Below are 22910 nucleotides of genomic sequence, written 5' to 3' on the forward strand. Positions count from 1 at the left end.
ATCCCAAACACACCTCCAGGCTGTGTAAGGGCTATTTGACTAAGAAGGAGAGTGATGGGGTGCTACGCCAGATGACCTGGGCTCCACAGTCACCAGACCTGAACCCAATCGAGATGGTTTGGGGTGAGCTGGACCACAGAGTGAAGGCATAAGGGCCAATAAGTGCTAAGCATCTCTGGGAACTCCTTCAAGCCTGCTGGAAGGCTATTTCCGGTGACTACCTCTTTAAGCTCATCAAGAGAATGCCAAGAGGGTGAAACGCAGTAATCAAAGCAAAAGGTGGCTTAATAAAAACTTATTGAAATAAAAAAAAGCAAAAGGTGGCTACTTTGAAGAACCTAGAATATAAGACATATTTTCAGTTGTTTCACACTTTAAGTATTTCATGCCACATGTTTTCATTCATAGTTTTGATGTCTTCAATGTGAATCTATAATTTTTAGAGTCATGAAAATAAAGAACTCTTTGAATGAGGTGTGTCCAAACGTTTGGTCAGTACTGTATATACATATCTATCTATATATACAGTACAGATGAAAAGTTTGGACACACCTTCTCATTCAAAGAGTTTTCTTTATTTTCATGACTCCGAAAATTGTAGATTCACATTGAAGGCATCAAAACTATGAATTAACACATGTGGCATGAAATACTTAACAAAAAAGTGTGAAGCAACTGAAAATATGTCTTATATTCTAGGTTCTTCAAAGTAGCCACCTTTTGCTTTGATTACTGCTTTGCACACTCTTGGCATTCTCTTGATGAGCTTCAAGAGGTAGTCACTGGAAATTGTCTTCCAACAGTCTTGAAGGAGTTCCCAGAGATGCTTAGCACTTGTTGGCCCTTTTGCCTTCACTCTGCGGTCCAGCTCAGCCCAAACCATCTCGATTGGGTTCAGGTCTGGTGACTGTGGAGGCCAGGTCATCTGGCGTAGCACCCCATCACTCTCCTTCTTAGTCAAATAGCCCTTACACAGCCTGGAGGTGTGTTTGGGATCACTGTCCTGTTTAAAAATAAATGATGGTCCAACTAAACGCAAACCAGATGGAATAGCATGCCGCTGCAAGATGCTGTGGTAGCTATGCTGGTTCAGTATGCCTTCAATTTTGAATAAATCCCCAACAGTATCACCAGCAAAGCACCCCCACACCATCACACCTCCTCCTAAATGCTTCACGGTGGGAACCAGGCATGTAGAGTCCATCCGTTCACCTTTTCTGTCTCGTACAAAGACACGGTGGTTGGATCCAAAGATCTCAAATTTGGACTCATCAGACCAAAGCACAGATTTTCACTGGTCTAATGTCCATTCTTTGTGTTCTTTAGCCCAAACAAGTCTCTTCTGCTTGTTGCCTGTCCTTAGCAGTGGTTTCCTAGCAGCTATTTTACCATGAACGCCTGCTGCACAAAGTCTCCTCTTAACAGTTGTTCTAGAGATGTGTCTGCTGCTAGAACTCTGTGTGGCATTGACCTGGTCTTTAATCTGAGCTGCTGTTAACCTGCGATTTCTGACGCTGGTGACTCGGATAAACTTATCCTCCGCAGCAGAGGTGACTCTTGGTCTTTCTTTCCTGGGGCGGTCCTCATGTGAACCAGTTTCTTTGTAGCGTTTGATAGTTTTTGCCACTGCACTTGGGGACACTTTTCCCAATTTTTCGGACTGACTGACCTTCATTTCTTAAAGTAATGATGGCCACTCATTTTTCTTTACTTAGCTGCTTTTTTCTTGCCATAATACAAATTCTAACAGTCTATTCAGTAGGACTATCAGCTGTGTATCCACCAGATGTGTGCACAACACAACTGATGGTCCCAACCGAATTTATAAGGCAAGAAATGCCACTTATTAAACCTGACAGGGTACACCTGTGAAGTGAAAACCATTTCCGGTGACTACCTCTTGAAGCTCATCAAGAGAAGGCCAAGAGTGTGCAAGACAGTAATCAAAGCAAAAGGTGGCTACCTTGAAGAACCTAGAATATAAGACATATTTTCAGTTGTTTCACACTTTTTTGTTAAGTATTTCATTCCACATGTGTTAATTCATAGTTTTGATGCCTTCAATGTGAATCTACAATTTTCAGAGACATGAAAATAAAGAAAACTCTTTGAATGACAAGGTGTCGCCAAACTTTTGGTCTGTACTGTGTGTGTATATATAATATATTATATATATATATATATATATATATATATATATATATATATATATATATATATATTCATACAAGTAAGTGAAAGTCCAGCTCCAGCTTACAAGCCACATGGCTATAAGGAAAATCCTGCAACGACTTGGAAACACCGCTGCTGCAATAAAACGTCTTCTTTAATTGTGATATTCATAAAAGTAAACATGACCCACAAGGCTCAGGAACATCAATGTATGGTTAGCAGGAGATATCGCAGATGGGACTACGCGTTTCGGTGGCCTTGTCCGCCTTCCTCATGGTCCTAACCTCAGGAAGGCGGACAAGGCCGCCGAAATGCGTAATCCCATCTGCGATATCTCCTGCCAAACATACATTGTTGTTCCTGAGCCTTGTGGGTCATGTTTACGTTTATGGATATCACAACTAAAGAAGTTTTAGAACAGCACCGGTGTTTCCAAGTCTTTGCTGAATTTTCCATATATACCGTATTTTTCGCTTTATAAGACGCACCTGATTATAAGACACACCCCCAAATTTGGTGAAGGAAAAGCGAATTATTTTTTTTTAATGTTAAATGGGGTCCATCTTATAATGCCAGTGTCCCTCTAACAAATTATATAGGGTATATGTCTCTCATAGCCCCCCATCCTAAAATTAGCCCCCCTTAATCTGGATATGGCCCCCTTATATTGAATATAGCCCCCTTGTGATGGCACATGTTCCCCTGTGCTGCCCATGGCCCCTATAGATCGCACAAGTCCCCCTGTGTTAGATATCGCCCCCATAGTGCTGCCCATGACCCCTATATAGATCGCACAAGTCCCCATGTGTTAGATATCGCCCCCATGGTGCTGCCCATGGCCCCTAAATAGATCGCACATGTCCCCCTGTGTTAGATATCGCCCCCATGGTGCTGCCCATGACCCCTATATAGATCGCACAAGTCCCCCTGTGTTAGATATCGCCCCCATGGTGCTGCCCATGGCCCCTATATAGATCGCACAAATCCCCCTGTGTTAGATATCGCCCCCATGGTGCTGCCCATGGCCCCTATATACATCGCATAAGTCCCCCTGTGTTAGATATCGCCCCCATGGTGCTGCCCATGGCCCCTATAGATCGCACAAGTCCCCCTGTTAGATATCGCCCCCATAGTGCTGCCCATGGCCCCTATAGATCGCACAAGTCCCCCTGTGTTAGATATCGCCCCCATAGTGCTGCCCATGGCCCCTATATAGATCGCACAAGTCCCCCTGTTAGATATCGCCCCCATAGTGCTGCCCATGGCCCCTATATAGATCGCACAAGTCCCCCTGTGTTAGATATCGCCCCCATAGTGCTGCCCATGGCCCCTATATAGATCGCACAAGTCCCCCTGTGTTAGATATTGCCCCCAGGCTGCTGCCCATAGTAAAATAAAACACTCTTTCCTTACCTCCTCCAGCGCTGATCTCCCTCTGTGCTTCTGTTCTTCCACTTCCTGGTTCTCGGTGCGGTCATGTGATCGGCACAGCAGACTGAGATCTCTGCCTGCCTGATCACAGTGGAAGCAGGGACACCGGGGAGAAACGCTGGAGGGGGTAAGTAAAGCTTTTTTATTTTAGAATGAGTAGCAGCATGGGGGCCATATCTAACACGGGGGAGAGGGGCATGTGCCATCACAGGGGGGCGCAGGAACAAATAATATGCACCGCTCCCCCAGCCCATCGCTGCGGTGCGATTTCAGCATCACCAGAGATGGACAGCGGCTATGCATATTATATGAGCGGGAGCAGGGGATAAAACGCTGCAGCCCGCAGCATTCACCTGCCCCCAGCAGCGCCCCCACCTCCCCTGGACTCTGCAGTGTATATATACATATACCCCCCCCCCGTATATTCGGCTTATAAGACGCACCCCCTACTTTCCCCCAAAATTTGGGGGAACAAAAGTGCGTCTTATAAAGCGAAAAATACGGTACTCCCCAGGCTGTTCATATACTCCCCAGGCTGTTCATATACTCCCCAGGCTGCTCATATACTCCCCAGGCTGCTCATATACTCCCCAGGCTGCTCATATACTCCCCAGGCTGCTCATAACAAACCCCTATCCTGCTCATGTACCCCCATCATCCTGGTGTATGGCCGCATCCTGTGGCACATAAAAAAAAAATAAACGTTCATACTCACCTTACCTCACCTCACTCCCTGCAGCACCGCTCCTCTTACCGTCTATGTCAGCGGCAGCGCCGCTGTGTGGAGCCGTCCCCGTTCCCCTGCAGCAGGTACCTTGGTTTTCCACCTTGAAAAAGCTATCCCCGCGAAACGCGCGTTGGATGGAGACCTTTTGAAACCTGAGGATGCCTTCCCACACTCCATAGGAACTGTTTGTGTCCACGGCCGGCCGTCCTGCACTGGCTTAGTTTGCACTTTAGCACTTTAGGTAAGGGAATACCTCTTATTTGCACACTTGTGCTATATTGCTATTGCATGTTTATTCCCTGTTGCATTTTTATGGTTATTTGCAGCATAGCCAGCGACATCACCATGATTCCCCACCCCTACATGGTGGGCAATCACGGTTCGATTTGACCTACAACAGTTCCCTTGTTACTGGGTATGTTCCCAATATTGTGACCTGTTTAGGCTAGTTGTAGCCACATATATATAGACTGTGACTAGTTTGTCTCTTTGACCTTTTCCGGCTATAAACACTGGTCTATCCCATGTTGGCATCCCCAGGTTATACTGGTAGTGCACCATTTTAATGAAATATATGTCTTGTTGTGTATTCAATAAAATTTTGTTAATTTTTGCACTTTACTCTTGTCCTCATGTTTCTTATTAAAGTTTGTATACTGTATATATGAAGGAATACATTATATTTAATCCCATATTGAAATTTCCCTACATTAGAAGAGCTGATTTTCATTTCTATAACAGCGCTGAAAGTTGCAGCACTCCTGGTAATATTTTGGGCTCCCATAGAGATAATTAGGGTGATACGCACATACATGACCATCTCTCAATTTAATGGGCCCCCTTCTGAAGACGCAGATGCAGGCCCTAATAGTGTAGGCAGCATCTAAGCCATAAATATCCTATCGATATACCATTTGCCCTCTGTCGAATAATATGAAACAATAAGCCTTATTTATAGGAATAATTTACCCATAAAACTAGCCTTGTTTCAACAATTAGCCTACCATAATCATTTGTTAAATCATCACTCCAGCTTTTCTTTTTTGTTTTTTTTATTCCCCTGCTGGAGTGGTGCTTTAAATCTCAAGGCTGCTTTACACAAGACAATCTATCGTGCGATAGATCGTCGGGGTCACGGTTTTTGTGACGCACATCCGGCATCGCTGGCGATACCGGCCTGTGTGACACCTCCTAGCGACGCAGTATCGCTCACAAATCGTGAGTCGTGTGCTGGTCGCTAGGTTCCATAATATCGGTTCTGAAATTGGGCGCCGGTTGTTCATCGTTCCCGTGGCATCACACGTCGCTCCGTGTGACATCGCGTACCTGCCTCCCGCGTCAGCCGCCGGCTCTATGTGGAAGGAAGGAGGTGGGCGGGATGTTTACATCCTGCTCATCTCCGCCCCTCCGCTTCTATTGGCCGGCGGCCGTGTGACGTCGCTGTGACGCCGAACGTCCCTCCCACTCCAGGAAGTGGACATTCGCCACCCACAGCGTGGTCACACGAGAGGTAAGTATGTGTGACGGGGGTTACCGACTTTGTGCGCCACGGGCAGCGATTTGCCCGTGACGCAAAAAGGACGGGGGCGGGTATGATCGATTGTGAAATCGCACAATCGGTCGTACCATGTAAAGCACCCTTAAGACCCCTGCCTCCTTTCTTATACCTGCTCTCCAGAGTCTTCGTCTGTATTGAGCATCACTCCCAAAGGTCTCTGAGACTGTGTGACTCGTCGGCAGCTCCAGTGTTTCATAAGATCACAACTCAGTACAAGTCTATGAGAACCTGGTTCTGGCTCTCATAGAGTTGTATTGAGAGCTTGTGGAGTAAGTTCTGAATTCCGACCAGTCAAACGTTACAATATGGAGACGCGGGACTGGAGCAACAGCAAAAAATGTGAAAACGCTGGAAAGTGAGTATAAGACCAGGGGTAGGAGACTTAAAGCACCACTCCAAAGCGTAAAAAAAAACCCCTAGAGTAGTGATTTAAACTACTGTCCAAATATTAATTCCAGGGCTGTGGAGTCGGAGTCGGAGTCGTGGAGTCGGAGTCGGAGCTCATTTTGGTGGAGTCGGAGTCGGTATAAAATGCACCGACTCCGACTCCTAAAATATATAATAAATTGGGGACAGGAGTGCAATGCAGAATGTGCTGAATATTTTACTAAATAACAACATTTAGTATAATGCTTATATTTAAGTGAAAAATTTATTGTAGTACAATGTGAACATCAGACATTTAATTGTTTTTATGATACAATAATCAAGATATTTGGATAGAACATAAAATATTTATTGGAATACAACTTTAGAACACAAAAAAACTAATAAATTGTAAATATGTAATATATATAATATATATATATATACAGTGTATATACACACACACAAGATATATATGTAATCTACTGTATATTACATAGTGTATTACATATTTACAATTTATTACAGTTTTTTGTGTTCTAAAGTTGTATTCCAATAAATATATTTTATGTTCTATCCAAATATCTTGATTATTGTATCATAAAAATTATTAAATGTCTGATGTTCACATACACATATTCATGTACTACAATAAATTTTTCACCTAACTATAAGCAATATATGTAGGAGTCGGAGTCGGAGCCGGAGTCGGAGTCGGAGCCGGAGTCGGAGTCGGTGCAAGAGAATTTGAGGAGTCGGAGTCGGAGTCGAAGGTTTGGCTTACCGACTCCACAGCCCTGATTAATTCTGTGACTGGTTAATACAGGTAACAAAGCTAGCTTTTAAAAATGACAAAATATGTTTAGCAAAAGCATATCAAATTGGCTGGGAGACTGGTGGCTGGAAAAGCACCCTTCTTTATAGCCATGAAATAATGGAAACCAGCCCAATATAGCACAATTAGAGCAGTCACCAACCCAGCCACTGTACAGCTGAAGACAAATATGCTCAGGTAGACACAAGCCCCCTTTGCTATAAACGTAAAGGGGTTGTCCCACAAAAAAGAGTAAGTTTTAATCAACAGATCTTGGAAATACAATAAGTTATTATAGTACCACTATATTATATTACCACTTATAAAATGTGTTCAAAATGCTGCCCATTGTGTTGGATTGTCAATGCAACTATTTTCTCCCACTCTTGACACACTGATAGCAACACCGCAGAAGAATTGCTAGCACAGATTTCTAGTATCCGTTGTTTCAGATGCTGCACATCTTGTGTCTTCACAGCATAGACAATTGCCTTCAGATGACCCTAAAGATAGAATCTAAGGGGGTCAGATCGGAAGACCTTGGTGGCCATTCAACTGGCCCACAATGACCAATCCACTTTCCAGAACACTGTTCATCTAGGAATGCTTGGACCTGACACCAAGGCTTCCCCAGCCTGAGAATACCAACCCCCAGCTGTCTGCTTTACCTTGGCTGGTAGAGCCACATATTCCACATATTGCACAAAAGTAATCAGGATAGCATCCTATATGTCAATCAATCCACTTGTATCCCAAGGAATACTCATGATGCTAATAGATCCTTGTTAAAAAAATATAGCTTTATTAAATTCTCAGTACCATAAAAAACATACAAACAGAAGGCAGAGTAGGGCAAAAGACACTGCAGATATAAGCCCAAATAATGGGGAGAGGTGGGTGGAGACACAACCGCTTACGGTGAGAGCAATTAATAGTAAATGCAAAGATCCATAACCATAGATCTAATGCTAATCAGTGATATTAATATATGGCCAGGTGTCTGGACCACAGACATGGTTATGAAATCAGTATTTAATCATACTAGGATTGGTAACCGGGGGTTTGTGGAGGGGATAGGGGAGGGGATAGGGGAGTAGGAGTGCGCGCAGTGTACTCACCCAAGGCTGTGTCATGGTAGCAAACTCCTTCCGGGTCATGCTTTTCCCTTCCGGAGCCAACAATTCAATATTCATTGTTTTGGCCGCTTATTGTCGCGTGTAATTGGTTGCAGTTAGACGCGCCCCCACCCTGAGTGGCAGCGTGTTAGCTGACTGCAACCAATCACAGGCGGCAGGACAGCCGGTGGGCGGGGAAAGCAGTGCGAGTGTCTGCGGGTCAGTATGGTGAACGTGCATGTGTTTCAGAAACACGTTCCAGTCAGAAGTGTGCACGGCTGTGATGATGTGAGGTCCCACGCTGCTTCAGCTCTGCTACATAACACAGCCAGCGACCATAGAGCACGACTGCTAGCTGTGCAGACAATGACTAAGCCGTGATGACTGCGTGGCAGGCAGATACTGTCAAAGGCTGGGGGCGCGTCTGCCTACAACCAATCACAGACGAGAGGATGGCTGGTGGGTGGGGAAACCACGGAAAGCTGTGTGAATACGATGCACAGTACAGGAAGTGAATGCGTGACCCGGAAGCAGTGTGCCGCCATGACACCGAGTCTCGGTAAGTATGTAACGCTGTTTTATTTCTGTTTTTCTTTATTTTTCAATTATTTTCCCCAGTACCGGATCCGGATCGTGCACCCGAAATCACGGATCCGGGTCCGGCACCCGGAAATCTTTGAAACCGCGCGGATCTGGACTTTTACAGATCCGGATTTTTACTGTTCGGATCCGCTCAGCCCTAGTTATCACCTATTCTGTTAATAAGAGATAGCAAGTTTTCCCCAGACAACCCCTTTAATGAAATGCACAAATCTGTTATAGTCTGTGTTTTGTGACAAGTATGTGACTTTTTAATGAATATCATAAATATTAATGTAATAATAAATAGCAAATGTTAATACAGAAATTGTCTTGTTAAGTCTTTAGTGTCCTACATAACCTTTATGAATCCACAACCTTCCAGGAGATGTAGAACTTGGCTTAGTCCCATGAAAACATCTGCTCCCTTTGCAGGTAGACTGAGAAGACCTTTTTCTCTGTTGGATTTAATGTCTAACCTGTGTGCCCTTTCCTGATGGTTCTCCCAAATTATACAACCAGTAAATCAACTTCTGGACTGACAACAGCAGGTCCTCTTCCCCTTAGCCTTTCCTGGGCAGTCAGCATAGTGGACTGCTGTGAGGACTACTTCCATCATGTCATCAAATGAGAATATGCAGGGAAGGTGCCTGAAGGAGACATCTGTACAATTCCCACAATGGAGTCATTTTAAAGCACTGACAGATGCATCTGTCACATTGGACCTTCAACTAACCTGATAGACGATGGCTTGGCGTTTTAAAGGTTTCCACCAGTGACTGCAGTTCGCTCATGTTACATCCATAAGCCTCCTCCAAGGACAGTTGGTGTTTTTTGCTCTGGTTAACATTAAGAAAGGCATTATATTTCATAATTAGACATTAAAGCTATGTGATGTCATTTTGTGTTATGGCATATTGCTGTAAATGCGCCAGAATTAGTATATGAAATTATCAGAAACTAGCTCTATTGATGCTACTAAAGGGGCAACGTTTTCCAACATGGCTTATACCTAAATATTGCTATTACAAACTTCTTATGGTCCTTCCCTGCTGTTGTTTTCATTCCCCCTTAGAATGGCCATCTAACCTGTCCAGTACTGTTTTAAGGTGTTAAAACAGAATCTTTCACAAAGTTTTTGCCACCTAATCTAAGGGGTACTTTGCACGCTGCGACATCGCAAGCCGATGCTGCGATGTCGAGCGCGATAGTCCCCGCCCCTGTCGCAGATGCGATATCTTGTGATTGCTGGTGTAGCGAACATTATCGCTACGCCAGCTTCACATGGACTTACCTGCCCTGCGACGTCGCTCTGGCCGGCGATCTGCCTCCTTCCTAAGGGGGCGGGTTGTGCGGCGTCACACGGCAGGCTGCCAATAGCAGCGGAGGGGCGGAGATAAGCAGGATGTAAACATCCCGCCCAACTCCTTCCTTCATCATTGCAGCCGGGACGCAGGTAGGAGATGTTCCTCGCTCCTGCGGCTTCATACACAGCGATGTGTGCTGCCACAGGAACGAGGAACAACATCGTACCTGTCGCTGCACTGGCATTATGGAAATATCGGACAGTACACCGATGATACGATAACAACGCTTTTGCGCTCGTTAATCGTATCAAAAAGGATTTGCACACTACGATATTGACTGCGACGCCGGATGTGCGTCACTTTCGATTTGACCCCACCGACATCGCACCTGCAATGTCGTAGTGTGCAAAGCCCGCCTAAGTCTGATAAAGAGACAGCGACCATGATTTCAGCAGCCTATCACATACTGTTGCTTGGTGCAGATTTGATAAAATCACTGTTTTATCAGCAGGAGATTATCATCAGTCATACTTGGTCAGCTGTGAGGTAAGCCAACCACACCTCCACCACTGATTGGCAGCTTTCTGCTTATGCACAGTGTACTCCGTAAGCTACCAATCAGTGATATGGGTGGGGTTATACAGAGCCCGGCATTCAGAGAACTGCGAGATCTGCAGCAGATAAAAGCGATTTTATCAAAACTACAGCAAGCAGTATCACTGAAATTAGGGTCTCTGCCCTTACATCATGCTGCTCTTAGATGGGATAGATGCTAAAAGGGTTTCCCAGGCTGAAGAACAGTCTGCAGTCACTGGTGGCTCTGCCGACTCGTGGCAGTGTGTAATGTGTAGCACGATTCCCTTGTATTATCTGTGTATGTGAGCGCGGGTATACAATGGTCACATGCCGACTAGATTCTCCTGCACATCTCTCCAAAGAACAGGTCAAAAATGTCATCAATATCCACTACTGTGATACTAATGACCTATATACGAAACAGGAAAAATTGTTGGATCCAAGGTAATAAAACTTTATTTCATTAAACAAAATCCATAAATCTAAAATTCTATGTTGGCAAACATAAACTGCTCTACGCGTCTCTTGCGTTAGACGCCTCAGTCATTTTTGCCACTCATTGTACTTTATATTGATGCAAATACGATTTGCTTTTATTTATAAAAAATATCTAACGTGCTGAAAACGTAGAAACATTAGCAATTTTTAAAACTCAATTTTTTAATGCCATTAAAACAGATAGTCAAGCAACATAAAATAGTTCATAAATAACATTCACCATAAGGCTACTTTACACCAGCGTCATTTATCAAGCATGCTTTTATTTTGTAAGGATTATAATAAAAAACTAAAAATTTTTGCTCGGTTCCATGGCGTGGTTACAGCCGCCTATATGTTAAAAAATCACAAACAAAACCCCAAGTTAAAAACTCCACCCCTAAAAGTATTAAAAACCATATTCAGAAAGTTTTGTTAACGCTTCATGTGCTTCACAGGATTAAATGCAAAGTGAAATAAAAAAAAAAGATATTGCTTCTGTGATGGTGGAATATGGGGGGGTTGTGTATCATGTTGTGTAGGTTCGTATTTTAGGTGTGGTCCACTGTCTATTCTGTGTATTCTTTGTGTGTACATTGTATTGTCTGTAGGTAATCACCCCCTGTAGTGTTTCTGTCCCTAAGTCTGGGTGAGGGGGGCCTGGGATCAACCTAAACTCTCTGCTTACCTGAAGAATTTGTAGTCTGGCTGAGCAGGAGAAGAGAGAAGGAGTCTGTTTGAGAACTTCGAGAGAGAAGGAAGAAGATTGATCGGCTGGAAGCTGCGACTTCTCAGAGAGACCTGGACATTTACCGTTTTCTGGACTATATTTGTGTTTCTGGACTATTTTACCCTCTGTGTGATGGATTATATTATGGACCGTTTGGTTTGCTTGGAATAAAGGAACTTTGGATTGCTCACTCATCTCTCGCTCTGTTGATTGTATGATATCGGAGAAGGACCCAGTCACAGCTTCAATTTAGTTTGTTTCAGTTTCAAAAGAGGTACCAAGTTCCCATGAAAATAAGACCTACCCAAAAAATAAGCCTTAGCAGGAATTTTCTGCATTTTTGGAGTATGCTTAAAATACAAGCTCTACTCCAAAAATAAGCCCTAGTTGTGGTTCAATAATGAAGTGTCCAGGCAACTAAAAAAGGTAAAGAATACAGAAGGACACTTTGTTAAGGAATGCAGAGACCCCCAAAAGAAAGAAGATAGCCCCAAAAGAATCTGGGTGCTGAGGCAAGACCGAAGGGAAAAGCTGTAATCTGGTAATGGGAACCCTGGACAGCAAAGCAGCGAGACCTCTGATGAGTGTCACAAATTGGAATGGAAGGTAGGGGTATCTTTAATGTCCACAGAGCAGAGGAATTTCTCGGGTTCCATAGAGGCAACCACCGAGTGGAGGGAATCCATTCTTAAGTGACGGAGACAAAGTCGCCAGTTCAGGAGCTTGAGATCCAAGATCAGATGAATGGAGACATCCTTCTTTGGAACCATGAAAAGTTTGGAATAGAAACCTGAGAAGCACTATTGGGAAGGGATGGGTACGATGACACCTGGCTGCATGAGAAAAGAAATGGCCTGATAAAATCCAGGAAACTATGATGGAACCCTTAGGGGGCAGGACTTGAAGAAGCACTGACAAGGAAGAGAAGAAAATTCTATCTTGTAGCAAGTGGTTAAGATCTCCCTGGCCCAGGCGTCATCAACTACAGAGAGCCATACATTTCAGAAGAGAAGAAGGCGGCCATCCACCCAGAGAGGATTCTAACATGGGGGTGACCAGTCATGCATAAGAAAATCTGTTAGACTTGGACCGTGACGACTTGGCTTGATGAAAGGAGGGAGTGAGATTAAAGGAAGGCATTTTTTTTTCCAGCTGGACTGTGGACCAGCCTCATAGAGACGAGGTCCCAGGAGATGAAAACTTAGGAAAAAAGCAAATTCTAATAGGGTGTTTCCTGTGGATAGAATGCTTTGGTTTCGGCTGGGGAAGAGACGTACTTTTTTCGCCGGTGGAGTCAGAGATGAATTCATCCTGCTTACTACTAAAGAGACAAGACTCCCAAATTAGAAGGCCGATGAGTGATTTCTTTGATGCCGCTTTTGCGTTCTAAGACTTAGGCCAGAGTGTCCTACCCTAGAAATGCTTTTCCGGGTACTCCCAATGCTTAGAGAATATTCCGTCAAACTCCATGTGATTAGAAAACAGCCGAGGAGGGCGTTTCACCTTTTTGAAAAAGAGTGCCCCAGAGGGGGAAGCTCGTCTTCTTTGACCTTGAGAATCTTATTAACAGCAGAGTTCAGTATGAGTACCATGTCCTAAAATTTGGAGACCTGATACAGGACAAGATCAGTGTCTGACTCGGAACCTAGGTCAGACCCTGAGGCTACCTAAGTGTCAGAATAAAAACAACGAGACACCAAGGCAAACATGGAAGATGTGGAAGGCAAGGGTGATTCAGACGAGAAACTGAAATGTGCGCGCTTTTTGGACCATGTATGTAATCTGCCATGCTGAGACAAGTAGCTAGGTGCATATGATTCATCCTGGTGAACAATCGGTGTACCAATGGTGGCAGACTAGTTAGGCAGGCGTTCCAGAACTTGTACAAAGGACTGTGACATCCTGGTTAGGTCCGCTGCAGATTGTGATAGAACAGCAACCCACTCAGGGGGACGGGGTGTACTCTCATCTCGCGCAGTGGGGGGGCTCCTGTGATTGCTGCATGGAGGAAGTGCAGCAGTCAAGGCAGAATGGCAATACCTGACCTGTAGACAATTTCTTCTTGCAGTAGTGAAGAATAATGGTATTAGGGCGGAAGCGGGTCTTTCTGGAGTTCTGCATAAAGTGATAGCTTAGGGCCAGAGGGCTGCTGAGGAGAGCTGTGCCTGAGTGACAGGAAAAAAAAAAAACAAGCCTGACAGAGCCTATTTGGTCCTGTCAAGATGTCCTTGTTCTGTGCAGGTAATACGTGAATCAGCGTGGAACCGCGGGTGAAGCTATGATGACCACTATGTAGAGAGGGAAAATTGAGCTGGAAAGAGAAGCAGGCGGGGCCGAGAAAGGCGCATTGAATGCCAACACTGAGGAAGCCAACAAGGGGCGCTGCCATAGAAGGAAAAAGGCATGGAGGAACCCCCTCTACGCTGATTAGATGGCGCAAAAAGAGGGTGTGTCAGAGGGAAGAAGGTCATGGAAAAGCCATGGACTAACTTTAGAAGGGAACCACTGAGAGGACCGGAGCTGGCATAGAAATGAGTGAGCCCTCACTGCTGGTGGTGCTGTCCGCATGCACCTCCTGGGGGAACCTGTTGTGGCGCTGTGGAAGCAAGTGATACCTGATCAGGACATATCTTGACTTCTTCTTAACAGACCAAAAGATGGCATCAGGGGCCCTGGTGGTAGGATAGCTAAAGAAAGTACATCTTCTTTGGCACATCGTCGTGGTCCTGGACAGCACAGAAGATGACTTCAGATGCCCCAGAGGCGGGGGAGGAGTGAGGGGGGGTATGAGAAGGATGGTTCACCAGGAAAACTCCTGTCTTCCTCCCGGTAATGTATCACTGGGTGAGCGGGCTGCGGGTTTGGCAAGGATCATCCGTCATGGCCGTCCCAAGACACTCTTTATGTTTTAGGGAGGTACGGTCCTGCTTTGCAGACCAGAGTGGATAAGATGTGGATCAGACCAAACTGTTCTCTCTGTCTCCTAGGTGAGAAGACAGGGTGAGCGATTACACCCTGTTGCCATGAAGAAAAAGAATCTGAAAACAAAAAAAGGAAAAGATTTATAAAATACTATAAGAAATACCAATCATAGAAACGGGTCTGGGAACAAATGTGTCCGCCTCCTACTGACACTAAGCTAAAACTAATTAGCTTTGTACTAGTTGATAGTTTACCCTAATGAAGAGGAGCTAACTTTTTTTTGCCTCCTAGAGATAGCAGCATACACCCATGGTTACCCATAACCCCCAATGAAGTGATAGAGAAATAAACCCTGGTGAAGATGCTTAGTCAGATTTGTACAAGCTTTACTGACCCAAGACGCAACAAAGGCAGAACGGAACAAGGAGCCTGCTGCCAAAACCTGGAGAGACGAGTTACCTGGGAAAGGAAGGTGAACTCGCCCTTGACTTGTAATCCTGCTTAGACTCAGATTCTGAATCATAGATATACTCCAAGGATTTGGACTGGGCATGGGAAGAAGCTGCTTCATTCTACTGAGTATCTGTTCCAGGAGTAATCCTGGGAGGCCAAAGAGGATTTTTGCAAGAGATGCTACATCTCACATACAACTCTTTGGAGGTAAGCTCTTCAAGGTCTATGTCAGAAGACATGATCAGAGCCAACGATCACAAGCAAGCTGGGCTGAAAACGGCTCCATATAACAAACCATAGACTGGTGGAGCTTAGCCAGGTTACTTATTGTAACCTGCCCTATTGGGATAATTTGGTTCCTGAGGAGAATCCAACAGGAGACTAGGGAGTAAAGGTATTGGACAGGGAGAAAACCTGGCTGACTTCAAGGTACACTGATAAGAAAAAGGGTAACTGTTTTGAACTTTTGAATTTCAGGGTTCATATGTCATGGATGTGTTTTGGCCAGCTGACAATCCAGTGGCACCGAGTGTTAGAAAATCCCAGAGACTGGCAGCACATGTTGTTATCTGACAGTTCCCTGTTTCTGCAGCAGCGGACTCTAGGACACTGGAAAACTGTCAGTCTTTTGTCTCAGTTGTCAGCCTCTGACTTCCTTTATAAACCTCACCCTGGTGGAATTTGGGTGTGGTTAATAGTTTGTTCCTTGCTGAAATGTTGTCTTCTGTTGCTCCAGACTTCTGTGGTTGCTGTAGCTCAGATACGTGTTGTCTTTTGCTACCTACCAGGGCTCTGGTGATTGCTGTTGTGTTTCCTCTGTATTGTTCCCTTGTGTCTTCCTTTAGTGATAGTGGTGATGACAAAGGAGCTCATACCGTCCATCCTTACTTAGGGACCAGATCAGGTTTTACCTAGGGCTGAGGTATTCCTGCTCGGCGACAGGTGCGGAACCTGTATAGGGCTGTTGATGGCAGTGAGGGTGAGCTGCAGGTTGTTGTCAGGGGTCACCACTTTCCCCTTTTCCCTAGTGAAAGGGCATTCCTTTCTCCTTGCCTTTGTGTCGTCCTATACGGCCAGTATAGCTTCTATCCAGAGTCTATTAATTTTCATCTCATTGCTCCAAATCACCAGTTTCCAATCTTTTTCTGTCCATTATTCGTACTTTTTTGCAAACTCAAGCCAACACTTCTTATGATGATATTGAAGTTGAGTATTCACCTTTTTTGGGACACCATTCCAGACTTGTGGCCCTTGCGGTCCCACATGGCATTTGAATGTACATCTGGGACCAAACTATTTCCAAGCATATGACCCACGTCCACTGCCGTGTTTGTGGCCCCAAGGTTAATAGACCTTGTGATGAGCCAACTTGTTGACTCTGATAATTTGCAAGGACGTCTACTTCTTGGCTTTTGAATGGATGGATGGACTTAATTTTGTATTCTTCCACCTGTCATGGCACAAACATTAGACAGTTTAGTAATTTTCTTGGCTGACAGACCGCTATGGACGAGTTGGATGATGTGGTTTTTCTTTTCTTGGGAAATTTTCTTCATGGTTGCTCCTTTCTTTGAACCAGTGACCTTTTACTTGGGAATCAACTTAATAACACATTGAATTATTAGGGATTGTGACAACAGGTTGTAATTTGTTGTATACAGGAAGTAAAAGACTTTTCCACTACCAGGAGCAAAACAGTAACAATGCAGTGATATGACAAAAGTCTGCATAACAACTTTTTGTATGCTGAATAGTTAAATAGTTGCAAATCAAATTTATGTATATGAGATAGCCAAGATGATTTTCTATACCATGGTGGCGGTCTCATATTCACAGTTGTAGTAGATGATGAGATATGGAGACTGAAAGTCAAAAGTTCAAAACATTGTTATCCTTTTGCTCATTAGTGTATATGAAGTATCAAGAACAATTGGCACTTTCTGTGGAAGTTTTAAAGGGAATCTGCCAGCAGGTTTTTGCTATGTAAGCTGAAGCTAGAATGCAGCAAGGGTTAATACAGAAAGGCCAGTCATGCCTGTGTTGTCACAGTCCGATCTTTTGTTTATTTGCTATGGTTTTTTTAAGGACCCTTATCATTACAGGACTAGAAAATAAAGTGTATGCTACATTGCTAAACCTAAATTTACTAATTAAGGCTTTGTGCGCACTAGAACTGTGAAGTTTCTCAAGAAAATTTCTTGAAAAACTTCTGGGAGTGGAAGATTTCCGGACCTCCGGAAAAAATCCGCACCAAACCCGCGGCAAATCCGCATGCGGATTTGCCACGGATTGGCCGCGATTTTCCCGCAGGTTGTTCCCTGCGGATTTTGCAGGCTGTACTGCAGAAATCCGCAGGTACCTGCGGAAAAGAATTGACATGTTCATTTTCTCAAGAAATTTTCTCAAGAAATTCTTCTCAAGGAAATTTCTTGAGAAAAATCCGCAGTGTGCGCACAGCTATTTTTTTTCACATAGGATTTGCTGTGAAATGTCTGCACAAAGATTGCAGACATTTCTCAAGAAATTTCCACGGCAAATCGGCGGGTAAATCCGCGGGTAAAACGCACTAGTGCGCACATAGCCTTACTATTATGCAGCCAGCAGATAGCATAATACAGAGGCTATAAGTAAATGAACCAACATTTTTAATGAAACCCAATTGGTAAGTAGCCAATGCTGTGACGTCGTCTTCCAATTCCAATGGAATTTGGATTCCTAATTCCCGCCTCTATTTATATGCTCTAATTTCTTTATTCTGGTCTGGCGTCTACCTCTACTAGGAGGTGCTTATTGTGCTCTGTTCTAGTGAAGCTCCCCTGATGAGTCCAAAACGAAATGCATAGGGAGACTCCTGAGCATGTCATCTGCGGGTCAAAAATTAAGGGGTATGGTGTAGCTATGCATGATAGCCCCCCAATGGAGATCCAGCAACCGTTTTATGAGCATCCTCACCGGACCATGACACAATACCGGTGAGATCTTTCTAATTCTGTCTTTATATCCAGATGCCCTCATGTAATGGGTGTTATAGATTCATACCGCACCCTCATTTTGTTTACATAGAGGTATTAATTTATATGGTCAATAATTTAGTCCCAATATTTAGAGTTCATATCACTTTTTGGATTTTTTATTGCTATTTCACCCTGATTTTGATTTTCATCTGAGGGGCACTAAATTTTCCTGATTGTGTTTTCAGGGTATTATACATCATTGCCTCATTATTGAGGGTGACAGCCTTTCTTGTTTCATAAAGGTTCTTTATGTGTTGCTTGTTCCCCCGTATTTTAATGAATTGATTAAAAGTTAATTTTTAAATATTACCCAGATACTTACCTTTTCTGATATTTTGGGGTAATTTGCTTTATTTTACTAATTTATTAAACCCAATTGCAAAAACGATTTGTAGCCCCAATTTCATGCATTTTAGTAAAAAAAAAATGTCCACAACAATGGATAACTCCTGGAAACAGCTCCTGTGCCCACACAATTACCTGAATGTATTGGCATAACCATTTGCAGGAACCCCATTCGAAATATGACGTACCAGTACACCGTGTTCTGGGAAGGGGTTAAACATTAATACACTCATCTCTTGATTTTCTTAAAACTATTAATATGAAAATCTCAGGAGTTTCTACCTTTTCCAGGTTCAGTTCCATTACAGCCAAGCCTTCTTCAGAGGTCTTCAGTTTCATAGTCTGATCTGTAAGCATTCTGTTTTGCTTCTCTATTTCTGCTTTAAACTGCTTCACCATATAGGAATACTCCTTCTCCAATCTGAATTTAGAAGTAAAAACAATAAAAAAAAATTACGATGTAGTGCAACGTGATAAACGTCTACAAGGACGAACTACACTACATATATCAGCTGTGATAATGATACAAATGACTCAATATTTATTGAATAGTGCCATACTTTTTATGAGCACTTTGTATTTTTACCTAGTTAAAAAGTTTAGACAATCCCTTGAAATAAATTTCTCAATAAACCTTCAAGTTGTGTTCTTGGCAAGGTAGTAAATGAAGGGAATTTTGTTTACTTACCGTAAATTCCTTTTCTTCAAGCTCCTATTGGGAGACCCAGACAATTGGGTGTATAGCTTCTGCCTCCGGAGGCCACACAAAGTATTAAACTTTAAAAAGTGTAACCCCTCCCCTCTGCCTATACACCCTCCCGTGCATCACGGGCCCATCAGTTTTGGTGCCAAAGCAGGAAGGAGGAAACTTATAAATTGGTCTAAGGTAAATTCAATCCGAAGGATGTTCGGAGAACTGAACCATGAACCAAAAGAACAATTCAACCTGAACAACATGTGTACACAAAAGAACAACAGCCCGAAGGGAACAGGGCGGGTGCTGGGTCTCCCAATAGGAGCTAGAAGAAAAGGAATTTACGGTAAGTAAACAAAATTCCCTTCTTCTTTGTCGCTCCATTGGGAGACCCAGACAATTGGGACGTCCAAAAGCAGTCCCTGGGTGGGTAAAAGAATACCTCGATAAAAAGAGCCGTAAAACGGCCCCTTTCTACAGGTGGGCAACCGCCGCCTGAAGGACTCGCCTACCTAGGCTGGCATCTGCCGAAGCATAGGTATGCACCTGATAGTGTTTCGTGAAAGTGTGCAGACTCGACCAGGTAGCCGCCTGACACACCTGCTGAGCCGAAGCCTGGTGCCGCAATGCCCAGGACGCACCCACGGCTCTGGTAGAATGGGCTTTCAGCCCTGAAGGAACCGGAAGCCCAGAAGAACGGTAGGCTTCAAGAATCGGTTCCTTGATCCACCGAGCCAAGTTTGACTTGGAAGCCTGCGACCCTTTACGCTGGCCAGCGACAAGGACAAAGAGAGCATCTGAACGGCGCAGGGGCGCCGTACGATAAATGTAGAGTCTGAGTGCTCTCACAAGATCTAACAAGTGCAAATCCTTTTCACATTGGTGAACTGGATTAGGACAAAAAGAAGGTAAGGACATATCCTGATTGAGATGAAAAGGGGATACCACCTTAGGGAGAAATTCCGGAACCGGACGCAGAACCACCTTATCCTGGTGAAACACCAGGAAGGGGGCTTTGCATGACAGTGCAGCTAGCTCAGACACTCTCCGAAGTGATGTGACAGCCACTAGGAAGACCACCTTCTGCGAAAGGCGTGAAAGAGAAACATCCCTCATCGGCTCGAAAGGTGATTTCTGAAGAGCCGTTAGCACCCTGTTAAGATCCCAGGGTTCTAGCGGACGCTTGTAAGGAGGGACTATGTGGCAAACCCCCTGCAGGAACGTGCGTACCTGCGGAAGCCTGGCTAGACGCTTTTGAAAAAACACGGAAAGCGCCGAGACTTGTCCCTTGAGAGAGCCGAGAGACAAACCCTTTTCCATTCCGGATTGAAGGAAGGACAGAAAAGTGGGCAAGGCAAACGGCCAGGGAGTAAAACCCTGATCAGAGCACCAGGATAAGAAGATCCTCCACGTCCTGTGGTAGATCTTGGCGGACGTTGGTTTCCTGGCCTGTCTCATAGTGGCAATGACCTCTTGAGATAACCCTGAAGACGCTAGGATCCAGGACTCAATGGCCACACAGTCAGGTTGAGGGCCGCAGAATTCAGATGGAAAAATGGCCCTTGAGACAGCAAGTCTGGTCGGTCTGGTAGTGCCCACGGTTGACCCACCGTGAGATGCCACAGATCCGGGTACCACGACCTCCTCGGCCAGTCTGGGGCGATGAGGATGGCGCGGCGGCAGTCGGACCTGATCTTGCGTAACACTCTGGGCAGCAGTGCCAGAGGAGGAAATACATAAGGCAGTCGAAACTGCGACCAATCCTGAACTAAGGCGTCTGCCGCCAGAGCTCTGTGATCCTGAGACCGTGCCCTGAATGCCGGGACCTTGTTGTTGTGCCGGGACGCCATTAGGTCGACGTCCGGCGTTCCCCAGCGGCAACAGATCTCTTGAAACACGTCCGGGTGAAGAGACCATTCCCCTGCGTCCATGCCCTGGCGACTGAGAAAGTCTGCTTCCCAGTTTTCTACACCCGGGATGTGAACTGCGGAGATGGTGGAGGCTGTGGCTTCCACCCACAGCAGAATCCGCCAAACTTCTTGGAAGGCTTGACGACTGCGTGTGCCGCCTTGGTGGTTGATGTACGCCACCGCCGTGGCGTTGTCCGACTGAATTCGGATCTGCCTGCCTTCCAGCCACGGCTGGAACGCCTTTAGGGCTAGATACACTGCCCTTATCTCCAGAACATTGATCTGAAGGGATGACTCTGTCGGAGTCCAGGTTCCCTGAGCCCTGTGGTGGAGGAAGACCGCTCCCCACCCTGACAGACTCGCGTCCGTCGTGACCACAGCCCAGGATGGGGGCAGGAAGGATTTTCCCTTCGACAAAGAAGTGGGAAGAAGCCACCACTGAAGGGAGGCCTTGGCTGCCCGAGAAAGGGAGACGTTCCTGTCGAGGGACATCGACCTCCTGTCCCATTTGCGGAGAATGTCCCATTGGAGTGGACGCAGATGAAACTGCGCAAATGGAACTGCCTCCATTGCTGCCACCATCTTCCCTAGGAAGTGCATGAGGCGCCTCAAGGGGTGTGACTGGGCTCGAAGGAGAGATTGCACCCCTGTCTGTAGTGAACGCTGTTTGTCCAGCGGAAGCTTCACTATCGCTGAGAGAGTATGAAACTCCATCCCGAGATAAGTTAGCGATTGGGTCGGTGTCAATTTTGACTTTGGGAAATTGATGATCCACCCGAACATCTGGAGAGTCTCCAGAGCAGTGTTCAGGCTGTGTTGGCATGCCACCCGGGAGGGTGCCTTGACTAGAAGATCGTCTAAGTAAGGGATCACCGAGTGTCCCTGAGAGTGTAGGACTGCCACCACTGTTGCCATGACCTTGGTGAAGACCCGTGGGGCTGTCGCCAGGCCGAAAGGCAGTGCCACGAACTGAAGGTGTTCGTCTCCGATGGCGAAACGCAGGAAGCGCTGATGCTCTGGTGCAATCGGCACGTGGAGATAAGCATCCCTGATGTCGATTGATGCTAGGAAGTCTCCTTGGGACATCGAGGCGATGACGGAGCGGAGAGATTCCATCCGGAACCGTCTGGTTTTCACGTGTCTGTTGAGCAGTTTGAGGTCCAGAACGGGACGGAATGATCCGTCCTTTTTTGGCACCACAAACAAGTTGGAGTAAAAACCGCGACCCCATTCTTGAAGGGGAACAGGGATCACCACTCCTTCTGCCTTCAGAGTGCTCACCGCCTGAAAAAGAGCATCGGCTCGCTCGGGGGGCGGAGATGTTCTGAAGAAACGAGTCGGAGGACGAGAGCTGAGCTCTATCCTGTAACCGTGAGACAGAATGTCTCTCACCCATCGGTCTTGGACATGTGGCAACCAGGCGTCGCAAAAGCGGGAGAGCCTGACACCGACCAAGGATGCGGTTTGGGGAGGCCGAAAGTCATGAGGAGGCCGCTTTGGGGTCCTCCGGCGGTCTTTTTAGGACGTGACTTAGACTGCCATGAATCAGAGTTCCTCTGGCCCTTCTGTGGCCTGTTGGACGTGGAGAATTGAGACCTGGCTGAGGGCCGAAAGGACCGAAACCTCGATTGTATCTTCCGTTGCTGAGGTCTGTTTGGTTTGGACTGGGGTAAGGACGAGTCCTTTCCCTTGGATTGTTTAATGATTTCATCCAATTGCT

General features: G+C 45.4%; 1 protein-coding gene across 4 annotated transcripts in view; it reads right to left on the reverse strand.

Moving 5' to 3' along the window:
* The window catches only part of CCDC171 (coiled-coil domain containing 171), a 222477-nt gene that overhangs the window by 108634 nt on the left and 90933 nt on the right, over positions 1 to 22910 (reverse strand). For all 4 annotated transcript variants that reach the window (XM_075316539.1, XM_075316545.1, XM_075316534.1 and 1 more), the window contains exons 9-10: positions 18869 to 19007; positions 9499 to 9601 (exon numbers count right to left, since the gene is read on the reverse strand). In XM_075316539.1, the coding sequence (XP_075172654.1) occupies positions 9499 to 9601; positions 18869 to 19007 (242 nt within the window). The remainder of the gene's footprint in view (positions 1 to 9498; positions 9602 to 18868; positions 19008 to 22910) is intronic.

This window comes from Anomaloglossus baeobatrachus, chromosome 1 (assembly GCF_048569485.1).
Source record: "Anomaloglossus baeobatrachus isolate aAnoBae1 chromosome 1, aAnoBae1.hap1, whole genome shotgun sequence".
Taxonomy (NCBI): Eukaryota; Metazoa; Chordata; class Amphibia; order Anura; family Aromobatidae; genus Anomaloglossus; species Anomaloglossus baeobatrachus.